At 39.0% G+C, this 12427-nt stretch overlaps 1 protein-coding gene across 3 annotated transcripts in view; it reads left to right on the forward strand.

Annotated features, from left to right (window-relative positions):
• The first annotated feature begins 2256 nt into the window (after positions 1 to 2256).
• Positions 2257 to 12427, forward strand: part of CYTIP (cytohesin 1 interacting protein) — a 66263-nt gene continuing 56092 nt past the window's right edge. Inside the window, exon 1 of one of the 3 annotated variants that reach the window (XM_004453924.4) lies at positions 2257 to 2372. In XM_004453924.4, the coding sequence (XP_004453981.1) occupies positions 2292 to 2372 (81 nt within the window). In that variant the 5' untranslated portion in view covers positions 2257 to 2291. Of the gene's footprint in view, positions 2373 to 3293; positions 3351 to 12427 lie in introns of those variants that run through there. The other 2 variants (XM_071216430.1, XM_058300896.2) reach the window with 2 other exon arrangements.

Genomic DNA, 12427 nt, shown 5'->3' on the forward strand with positions numbered 1-12427 from the left:
GGAAGACAGATATTAATGTTTCAAATATAGGGAATGAAGGAACCTTTCCAAATATATTGAAAGAAGTTAGGAGGCCCTCAAAATAATTTTTAAGGAGCTCTAGAGATAGAAACTTTTTCACTAAGCAGTATTTATCTTTGAGTGCCTATCATTAAGTTTTGTATGAGAATGTCTGTATTTCTCATTTTAATGAAGAGGAAAAAAATGGCAAAAAATTAATTCAATGGATAATCTTTTACAGCAATCCAATCCCTCCTTTTCATTTTATTCTTTTCATTCTGGACCTTTCTCTACCCCTCCCTTCTGCTCTCCTCCTGTTTTATTTGAAACTAGAAACAAGTAGCTTCAGCTAGCACTGTTATTGTCACAAGTAGTTAGCCGCCTCTGAGTGCCCACCGAATCTACTGCTTTCCATTCGATGCTTTTATCATAAACGGAGTAGAGCATAGTCCCAGCTCTTAAGTTGTTGACCATCCAAGAAGTGAAAAACTGAGTGACAGTGGTGTTGATATCAGTGCACTTGCTCTCTAACTGAAAATACTAGCTCTGCTTTTAACTTAATTTATTTAATTGATTTTATTTTCTTTATTATCAGCTCTCCCTAATAAAAGGTTTTTTAAAATCCCATTTGTGCTTCCAGCTGAAGAGTAAACCCAAGTGTAATTGATCACCTTGGCAGGCTCAGTAAGTGCTCTATTGATATGTGATAGGAAATTCAAATTCAACAAAGGATTTAATCACTAATTGCTGAAGATAAAAAGGAATAAGATGTGATCCATATACAAAATGTATTCAGGCTTTAAGTGTGAATATAGGTAAATAAATACACTATAAGCTGATTGTAAGAAAATGGGAAAGACAGAAGGATGTCTGTGTTTCCAGGTGGGCCAAGTGTATGTATGTGTGGAGATGTGTATATTAAGGTATGGTAAGTAGGCTTTAAGGCAAAGGGAACCAGATAAGCAAGTACAATATTATGAAAATACATACTAGGGTTATGCAGAGAGAATAGGGAGGATGGAAGTGAAGCTGGAAGGGTAATTTGGGGCCAAATGTAGATGGTATTTAACTGTGAAAATGTGGAGATTGAATTCCACTGGGCATGTGTTAACTAATACACTGGAATGGTGGATCAATATCGCACCTTGATTATGTTCTGTTTAGTCAGGGATGCATTTATTAGGGAGGGGAGTTGTGTTTTAAGTGGTGTTATAATAGCCTCTGACTATTAACATGCGTAAGTTTCTGAGTGATAGCTGCAACAACATTATGTTCAGCCTAAAGAACACGACCTGGCTTGGGTTAGTGACTCCCTGAACACACTAGTAAGCTTACCTAGCATCTTTAAAGGACAACAGCTTGAATCCCTTCTGATTCATCAGAAATCCACGTATTTTTAAAAAGTAGCCATGCCTTCTTTTTAGATAATCTATACTCTCAAATATCTGGAATTCATTGCTTAAGAAGACGCATTTAAGAAGGGCATCAATCCCTCTCTACAGCCAACCTGACATTTTGTTGCATAAAATCAAAAGAGAGTCAGAAGAAAACCTATGGATAAAGGCACTCTGATTCACCAACTATGCTTGCTCATCTGATTAATCATTTCAAAAATGTAGTTTATTTATGTAAACTGCTTGGCATATTACTGACCTTAATTCCTTGTCCCCCTTTAGCAATTCCACGAACATTAAAAGAGACAAGGATTGCTCACTGTAAAGAGTTGTTTATGGCATCTTAAAAGAAAGTACTTTGAATTGATATTTCCGAGTTCCTATAATCATAATGAGATTTACAGGTCACTTAAAAAGTTTCTTTTAGTGTTTGCTCAGCACTTAGCACATTATAGTCATGCTGAGAAATGGAGCACAATCCATTAAACAATTTGGGTCAAAATAAAGTGTATTCAGCGTAGTAAGCAGTGTGGCTGGGTCCTTGGTGTACAGACTGGGCCATGGACTCGAAAGAGTCCCATAGGAGCTCCGAACTGGTCTGTCTGTTCCTGTCTCCAGTGCCTAGTATATAGTAGGTGCTCCATAAATATTTCAGGAAAACTAAGCAATGAATGGAATGCCCTTGTGACTTTGCTAGCAGGGGATTATTTTAAGGGTATGAAAATGGAATCATTGCTCCTTGACTACTTGAGCTCATGAGTTAATATTTGCAAAGCACTTTGAACTTCTTGGGAAAAAAAGAATGATGTTTTTGTTGGCACCATATCATGTTTGCAGAGGCACATGAGTTACTCTTTCTCTTCTTCCAGCTGCTCACTCAGTGCCGCTCCCCAGGCTATGTGCCCGGCCCGGATCTCCCCCAGTGCAGCGCGCTGCCTTTACTGCCTTCCTCCAGCCAGTCCCAGCACTACAGGAAAGGTAGGGGTAGAGCAAAGGGGGCAAGATTGCATTGAGGTCTCTCAGGAGACCCTGAGCCAAAGGTTGGTTTGATCCTGAAGCCTTTTAGAACAATTTGGGTAGAGGAATGCACCTCTTAACCAGCCTGGGAAGAAGCCATTGGAGCAGACAGACTGAGCTATGAGGACACACATTAAGCTGGATTCCTAAGAGGAGATAGAGGGTTTCAGACAGGGGATTGGGAGTATGTGCTAAAGTGGCGGTTTCTTAATGATGTATCCTTTTATACACAAACTACAAAGCTTTGACTAGGAATGGGCAGGAAAACATGATAGTTCTGTTAGAGGCAACCTGTAAGACAAACTTGATTTCTTTTACAGGGGTGGGTGAAATTTTCAACTGTTACCATTTCTTTCCCTATAATTGTTTTATATTTGATGACAGCTATCTCACATATGGTTGGTCAAGGCTGCAATGTTTTCCAACATGTTTGTTATTATAAAAATCGCCTTTATTTTTAGTAGCTCAGTAATTAAATAGTTCAAATGTGATTTGGTAAACAAAAGCGGCATTTGCCATTAAGAAAGAACAAATTCAAGAAAAAGTTTTTTTTTCTTTATGAGGTTACAACATATTAACTTTCAACTGATCATGCATAATAAATAACTCAAAGTAATCTAGGGAGAGTGGGTAAAGGTTCAGGATAACGTCAATGACTATAGGTGGAAGATCATGCCTTAAAGGCAAGAACAGGTTCTATTTTCCACAACTCGAAAGTAATTGGTTTTCCAAACCATATCACGAGGCTATATCTGTGTGTGGAAAATTTCCATGATATGACATTATGTGCTAGTTGCTGTGCATGTAGCAAATTTACTACCTCTATAAATTGTTTCTAGGGACTGTAAGTGAATGTCGTATGGACAAAAACTAACATGGTTTTCTGTTAAAAAGAATAGTCCATGTAAATGTCTGTTCTCCTTCAAAGAAAAAACTCAGGTAAGTTTTTTCTTTGCAGAGCCAAAGTAAGTTAACCAAAAGTATGGCTTAAGTTCTGTTCTTAAAAAAAAATTACAGAAGGTACCTTGTTTATAATTACATTACACTCATTGTTAACCTAAAAATAAAAGCAAGTAAAGTAAAATTTGTAGTTAGATTTTAGAAGTAGCATTTAAATGCTGGAAGATGAGGGTCTCTTAAACAGCCACATGTGAAACATTTGTTTGGCAGTGACTACAGATAAATAGTTTATTTCTTTACTTGATTCATTATAAAATGAAGAACACTGATTTTTCATTTATACTTGGCTTAAGAATCAGTTATGCTGCTGTTTCTCTCTTTAATTGTAAGCTATTTGATACTAGACAGTCTGTCCATGTCAGGTAATAAATAGATGAGAATTTGCTTTAGGAAAGATAAGGTGGCCGTTATAAATTAGGGTAAGGGTATTTCCTTTACAATATGTTAGTGTCCTGTTGCGTTGCAGGGGGCTATAGATTTATGTAGAGCAGAGTAGATGAAACTCATTTGCTCTGGCTTGGAGACTAGGAGGAATCACTGGACTGAGATTTGCTAACTAAATTTCTATGATAAATTAACCGTTTTGACTTTTAAGTGTGGGCTGATACTAATTATGCACTATTTTCTTTGCTTTGGGAGAAGGCATTGAACAAGATTTAATAAAGTTTTTATGATTTAGACCCACAAAATAGTGAGGGATTTAGTGCTGGGAATTTTAATCCAAGTGTTTAATGAGTAAGCTGGTTGACTCATGGGGGGTTTCTTTTCTAAATATTTTGGAATTCTGCTTGTCGTTGCTAGGTTGGTCTCTTCTTGTTCTTTCTTTCACCATAGGGTCAGTAGTTTTTGCAATGAGGATGTATTCTACCAAGGCAAATACTGAGTTTGTGAAATCTTGATAATTTTTGGTAATAGCCGGGAATGTCCAATAAATACAGGAGTACGACTTCATTTCAAGGAAAAGAGAAAGATTAAAGAAACTGGACTAGAAAGTTGAAAGTTCTTATTAAGAAAAGAAAAGAGGGAGCTGGTGAGAGGCTAAGTTTAAACTGGTTAAGCACTATGAAGACAGCTCATGGAAATTTACCCAGTGTTTCTGTGTGTGTGTGTGTGTGTATGAGAGAGAGAAAGAGACAGAGAGAGAGAGAGAGAGAGACCTAATTTATTATTATTTTTAAAAAGCCGTATCCAGCAGCAGCCTAGCCTTTCTGGGGGCAGGAACGCTATCCTTTCAGCTTTTTATCATCAACAAAAAATAGACAACCAATAAACGTTTATTGATAAAATTGGGGTATCTCTTTTTGAAGCTACTACCAAAAGGTCAGCATACTAGTTACTTTTATGTGCCTTCTCTTTCATAAGTCTCAATTAGAGCCAAGTCAGAGGCAGCTGAAACTTAACCAGATCAGTAACCAGCCACAAGGTGAGCTCTCTGAGCATTTCACACAGTATTTCCTCAAGTCCCCGGCACGTTAGAGTCACACTTTTACGTCAGACCACCAGGGGTCAGGGCCCTGTCTTTGTTAAAGTACACTTCGGTGTCTAAGGAGAAAGACACAGAGCAGTGGGTCGCAAACTTTTATATATATTAAAACAAAACGGAAAAACAACAACCCAGTGAAGGTTTAAGTATTGGTTTCTGGTCTTGCCTCCAGTGATTTTGAATCAGAAAGTGTGGGAGGGGGCCCCCAAAATCTTTATTTTGTAAAAGATGCAAGTGTTGGAGGATCTCACTTTTAAGAAGACTTCCTGGGGTTTCTGTAGCTTGTTCTCCTCACGGACAAAAACATTTCTCCCACACTATTGTCTGCAAGGCACTCAGAGCAGCTTTGATGAAAAGGCGGTGCCGGAGTCACGCAGACCCGCGTTTGAATCCCCTCTGGCTTTGGGCAAGGTGATTTTCTTTTTTTGACACCCATGTTCTTCCTCTTTAAAAGAGGAGAGTAATATGATTTACCTCATGCAATTAAAAAACATAATGCATGTAAAGCCCTTAGAGGAGTGACTAGCGCATAATAAAGCAATCAGTAAATGTTAGCTCTTGGGGTGGGGAGAGAAGATGAATGTCATGATAAGCCCTTTGTCTCTAGGAAAATGGTTTGGAGCAGACAGAGCTAAGCGTATGACCCACCAGGAGGCAAGTTCTCAGATTCTGGGGAGTGTGGACTGTGTGAAGGCAGATCCCAGACAGGAAGATGCATAAGGGTGGGGGTGGAAGGCAAACTTTCTCACCTTCACAAATTTTTCCCAATGGTGCTAAGGAGCAACCCAGATTTATAATCGATCCCCAAACAGTGTTTAAGCCAATAGTTTAATTGAGTTCCCTCAGGAAAACTTTTATCAGAACTTCTAAAACGGACAATGTCAAATGGATCAAATTCTATGATTTGTTTGTATCTGACATGCACCCTGCACTGAAGGAGTAATGAATGAACAGAAAACTTCCCAGGGGAGGAAGAGAACTGAGGTCACAAATCAAATCGACTCTAATTAAATCAGATACCTATCCGGTAATACAGGGCCATGTCCGGTTGCACTGGCTGGTATGCGCTCAAGCCAGGCACGCTCCCCAGAATGCAGCACCGCAAGTAGAGGCAACAGTGCTGGTATCTTAGTTAGGAGCTTTTCTTAGAGAAAAGATGAAATTTGGTGGCACCTAAATGTAAGAGATTACTGAAACACGTATGAAACAGAGATGACAAATTAATAGATGGGGCATAAGAAGGGTGGGTGGGGCTGAGGGTGTCATCAGATTGTTTCTGGGCAAATCTTAAACAATTTAGCTTCTTTGGACCTTAGTTTCCTCTTTAAGGGCCCTTCTAGTCCTGATATAAAGTGACAAGGCATAGATGGTGGGTGAATCCCAACACTTTATATTTTTCTTATCCAGACAGTATTCACAAACCAGGGTGTCTTAAGTTTTGCTTGCAATTTTGAGGACTTTACTGCACTCAACTATAATTCTTATGGTGATATTTCAGTAAGTCAAAATTTCAGCTAAAATTTTTTTTTGGACCAGTGCTGCTACTTCTCTAGATATTATTGGTGCTTTCTCAATAATTAATCTTGGAAAGAAATGATGATGATAAACAAATGATGGAGACAAAAATGCTGATAACAGTAGCTATCACTTTTCGAGTTCCGGTCATCTGCCAGGGGTTGCGCCTGTCACATTTCATCCTTAAGTTTTACAATAATCCCTCTAGGAAGTGTTTTTGTGCCCATTTTCTACAGGAGTTCAGAGATGTCTCACAGGTAGCATCTGGCAACATCGGTATTTGAATATAGGTCTTTCTAATTTTAAAACTCTTGTTTCCGTTCCTATAATAAACTATAAGTCTACCATATTTAGTACTGGCCTAATTGATAGTTTACTCTTTGATTCAGAGTTTCCTAAATATTATTCAGAAATACAACCTGGGTTGTATATTTAGTGCCCCACCACCTCTCTTTTAACAGGTGACCACGTTAGTGGACCGCTCTGGTCCTAACGGCCATATCATATATTTTTTTGTTTACTTTGAGCAGTGGGGTTCCTGAATACTCTGAACTTGCCTCAGTCATATATATGAAAGTAATACTTTTTTCTTTGTCTCTTTACTCCAGCTCTGTCAAATTTTCTTTTTCCTTGGGCAGAGATAATTTTTTCGTCAGTTTTGTCTATTAAAAGAAAACACCACCGCTCCCAACAATTTAGTGTTACAAAGCATTGACCTGAATTCTATTTAAAAGCATACCCTCCAACCAATCTCACAGATCAGCCATAAGGTTTGGGGATCAGAAGAAAAGGGATATGGTCTGCCTCTGGGAGCCCATCTCCTTCTCTCTCTTCTGGACTTCTACATCTTTGGTCATCTGGGTGGGGAGGAAGGAGAAAAGGACAAGTACAGTGGTGGTCCTTCCTTCATGTAAATTTTTTTTTTTTTTCCATTTCTCTCATTAATGCAGACAAGCAACAGGCTAAGGCCATTTGTGTGGTAGGCGCCCACACGTGAGTCTCCAGAGGGCCCCAACTGCACAGCCTTTGATATGGGAGATCTCCCTGCAATAAGCCATGTAAACAGCCCCCAGTCAGCTGCTGTTGGCAGCGCCCTCTTCAGCCCGCTAGGATGCAGCACGGCAGAGAACACGCTTGAGGCTGCTTCTCCCAAGTCCAGTTGGCCTGTGAATGCAGGCCTGTGGGTTCCCCCAGGGCTGTGCCCTCTCTCTTCTCCAAATCACTTTCTGCCTCAGTTCAAATGGGTACAGAGAGCAGATTGGCAAGGAGACTGCTTGGGCAGATGTCCAACCTAGAAATGAAGTGCCGACTCCTCTCCAGCAGGCATAACCTCCCCCGCTTTAAGAAGGACACTGTTGGCTGTGCCTGCACTTGGCTTAGTGGTGAGAGGCATGCTTTCGGGGAAATGGTTGGGAAAAATGGCTGCATCATTTCCTTCCCACCTCTACTAAGGCCACCTTACAACCATGGTGATTCCCACCTTCTCTTGCCCCACCCCAGTCTTCCCTTTAGACTTAACAGGGAGAGGTACGATTTAGGGTATCAGTTGGCAGCAGCAGAGCCATTTATCTGTCCCTTAGCTCTGAATGGGGTGACTGGCTCCAGGTGTTATCAGTTCTCCAGCCTTTTTCCTGATGTAGGGGCCCTAATTGCCAATTCTGGGTAATAGGAAAACTTGCACTTGGGAACTTTTGGGGGCAAAACTAATTTATATTAATTAATTGATAGTAAAATATTATTATAAAGAGTCACAGGTAATGAAAGCAGGGAAATCTTTCTAAATGGGTGGCAGATTACTTCTTCACTTTGCAGGGGCAGTATGGTGGTTTGGGAGCTGTATATACTCCAGGAAAACATATTCTTAAACTTAATCCATTCCCGTAGGTGTGGATTTTAAGTAGGATTTTTTTTTTAACAGGTCCATTTTATTGTTACAAATTAATAAAGCATAACTCCACCCAAAGAGTACAATCAATGATATTCAGTGTAATCACATATTTGTGTATTCATCACCCCAATCATTCCCAGAGCACTTTCATTATTCCAATAATAGTAATAACCAACCAACAAACAAAATTCATCACCTCTCTCTCTATGCCTCGCCTGCTGTACATAGCTGCTATTCTTTTTCCTTCTTTCTAGTATATTTGTATTTATATTTTGTAAAATCAGTCTTATATGTGCAATATTCCTCCGATCCATGTTTTACATGAGGTTTTACTATTTTACACAGTCCTATGTTACAGATTTTAGCTTTTCTTCTAGTTATATACATGACCTTACACTTTCTCTTTCAATCACTGTCATACTCAAACAATAGCATTGCTAGTTACAAACAACATGATATACTTTAACCATTTCTATTCATTTCCAAAGATTTATAAACAACCTTTTTTACCAATTCTGCACAGATTAACCTTTAGCTTTCCATTCTCTACCATCCTATTTTCTGGTAACCTATATTCTAAGTATTAATTCCATGAGTTTACACAATATATTTAATTCGTAATAGCACAATCATATCGTGTCTTTTGTGTCTGGCTTGTTTCACTTAACATAATGTCTTCCAGGTGCATCCATGTTGTCATAAGCTTCATGACTTAATTTCTTCTTACAGCTGAATAAAATTCCATCATGTGTACATACCACAATTTGTTTATCCATTCATCAGTTGATGGACACCTGGGTTGTTTCCAACTTTTGGCAATCATGAATAATGCGCTATGAACATCAGTGTACAGATGTCTGTTAATGTCACTGCTCTGGATATATACCTAGTTACAGTATGCTGGGTCACATAGCAAGTCTATATTTGACTTCTTTAGGAACTGCTAAACGGTCCTCTACAGTGGCTATACCAATCTACATTCCCACCAACATTGAATATGCACTCCTATCTCTCCACATCCTTTCCAACATTTACGGTTTTCCAACTTTTTAATAGTGGCCACTTTAAAAGGTATGAAATGATATCTCTTTGTCATTTTGATTTGCATTTCCCTAATCGCTTGTGATGTTGAACATTTTTTCATGTACTTCTTCACCATTTTTATTGCTTCTTTGGACACTTGTCTTTTCAAGTCTTTTGCCCATTTTTAAATTGAGTAGTTTGTCTTTTTATTGTTGAGTTATATGATCTTTCTGTATATCATGGGTAATAGCCCTTTGTATAAGTCAACCAAAGGGGTGCTGATGCAAAATACCAAAAATTGGTTGGTTTTTATAATGGGTATATATTTGGGGTGGGAGCTTACAGATACCAGGCCATAAAGCACAAGTTACTTCCCTCATCAGAGTCTGTTTTCACATGTTGGAGCAAGATGGCTGCTGACATCTGCAAGGGTTCAGGCTTCCTGGGTTCCTCCCTTCTAGGGTTCTCCATCTCTCTGGGTTCAGGGTTCCTCTCTTCCTGGGCCTTCAGCATCAAACTCCAACATCAAAACTCCAACATCAAAAACCCCAGCTCTGTCCTTTGCCATGCCTTCTACCCTTTGGTGGGTGGGGACTCAACAACCTACTGGCAAAAGAGGTTTACAATAATTACTTTATCAAGTAAACCTCTGAATCCAATGTAATCTAATATGCCCAGAGAAAAAGATCAGTTTACAAACATAATCCAATATTTCTTTTTGGAATCATCAATAATATCAAACTGCTATACTCTTATTGGATATGTGCTTGCCAAGTATTTTCTCTCTTTGAGTTGGCTGCCATTTCAGCCTTTTGACAAAGTCCTTTGAGGTGCAAAAGTGTTTAATTTTGAAGAGGTCCCATTTATCTATTTTTTCTTTTGTTGCTTGTGTTTTGGGTATAACGTTTCAGAAACTAGCACCTACCACAAGATCTTGAAAGATGTTCAGTAGGACTTTTTTGATGAGGTTACTGCAGTTAAGATGTGGCTCACCTCAATTAGGATGGGTCTTAATCTTATTACTCGAGTTCTTTATAAGTGGAATGAAATTCAGACAGATGGACTGAAAGCCACAGAAACAAGAAGCCAAAATTCAACAGAACCTGAAAGAAGACAGAGTGACCGGGAGAGGCCTCCATGTGCTTTACCATGTGACAGAGGTGCCAAGGATCAAGGATCACCAGCAGCCAGCCCCAGAAAAACAGCCCCTAAACCGTGATCCAATAAATTCCCATTTAATCCAACACCTTTTGCTGGCATTTGCTTGAACAATCAAGGAAACTAAAATTGAGAGAGTGATAATTTACTACATGACTCCATCCCTTGAACAGAGAATGACTAACAAGCCATAGATGCAGCTCAGTCTTTCCACCCCTTCTCTGCATTTGATACCCATATCCTGTGATGTTTAGGGAGCAACACCAATTCTCCTTGATGGTGAATCTACTTCAAATACTGCACAGAAATTGGCATCATAGTTATTGTTCTGAATGGTATAATTCTATAGTGACTCTTTATTACCTAGAAAACCAGCAGTCCAAAAAGTTGGGGGATTCTGTATTCTTAGAACACTCTTTTATGTGTTCACAGTATTAGTTAGTCTTTATATCAGGTAATAAGAAGCAGAGAAAGACAAAATTGAAGCTGGCAAGGTAGACATGGTATAGTTCTCAGAAATGTAACCACTTTGACAAAACTGGCAGCAACCTGTTGTGCTTTTCTGTCACCTTTACCTACAGACACCAATTTTGTGCCCTGGTCTTTCAAATATCCCTCTTTCAAAATAAGACATTTTGTACCATTAATGAAGTGAAGGAAAGCTAATATTTGGACATTTCCTAGCTAGGTGTTTGAAATATAAGGGTTACAAGGACTTGCTCTACTAACATAGAGTAACGACAGCAGCCAACACTTCTGTAGCACTTTCCATATGTCAGACACTACTCTAAGTTATTAATTTTATTAACTAATCTTAACAACCCTATGAGGGATATCATAATAGCACACCCATTTTACATGTAAGAAAACTGAGTCACAGAGCAGTTATAGCTAGCCCACTAGTTAAAAGCTGGTAAATGGTAGAGTTGAAATCTGAGTATAAGCACTTTAGCTCCAGAGTTGTGTTTTTAAGCATTCTAATTGTGTTGCATATATATATATGAGATACAGTTAAAAGAGGACATTTTAGGTTGCATATGTTACTGGAATAAAATTTTTAAAAAAATCTTTAAGCATGTTTAACATAAACAGTTAACCCTAAGGTAAACTATGAACTATAGTTAATAGCACAATTATAAAAATATTCCTTCATCAATTGTAACAAATATACCACACCAAATGCAAGGTGTTAATAACAGGCTGATACCACACTAATATAAAGTGTTAATAATTGGGAGGTGGAGTGGTAGATGGAAACTCTATTTTCTGTGTGATTTCTCTGTAAACCTACAACCTCTCTAATAAAAGACAATAAAAGAGAGAGAGAAGTTTAGACCCCTCTATGGTGATAGAAGAAATAAATGTAAAAACCCAGAAGCTCACCATGTGTCAGAAAGCCCATCTTTGGTAAGAGAATGAAACTGAAATAGAGAGAGGCAGGGACAAGAGACAGAGGGGAAAGTTCGTGGTGAGCTCAACTTCCCAGTGCTGCTTTTGCTGAGACCCAGTTTGCTCTAGGAAGGTGGGACTTTCAGCCACCTTCTGGGATAAACCTCCTATGTCTTAGCCAAACACGGTGAGCCTATTCCCCTCGTCTAGTAATTGGTTTAGGAGGTGAGGCCATGTGACCACTTCTGGCCCATGGATCATAAGGGGAGGAGGTGTCTCGGATGGATACTGCACCATAATAAATAAGGCATCAGCAAGGAACTTGCCCCTTGTTCCTGCCTTGAATGTGGTGGGGTGAGTTTGTGCTGCCTGGACCATGGAAGCTGTCTTGCAACTATGAGGTCCTATACATAGAGTGAACGGCAAGTATACCAGGAAGTAGACAGACAGAAAGGGCTCAGCTCCTTACAATGTTGGTGATCTTCGGCAGCAAACTTAGAACTGCCAATCTCCAAACTCAGTATATAAGAGTAATAAGCATCTTTGTCACTTAAGCCATTGCTAATAAGTTTTGCTGATACAGCCTCAAGCATCCTAACT

This window comes from Dasypus novemcinctus, chromosome 7 (assembly GCF_030445035.2).
Source record: "Dasypus novemcinctus isolate mDasNov1 chromosome 7, mDasNov1.1.hap2, whole genome shotgun sequence".
NCBI lineage: Eukaryota > Metazoa > Chordata > Mammalia > Cingulata > Dasypodidae > Dasypus > Dasypus novemcinctus.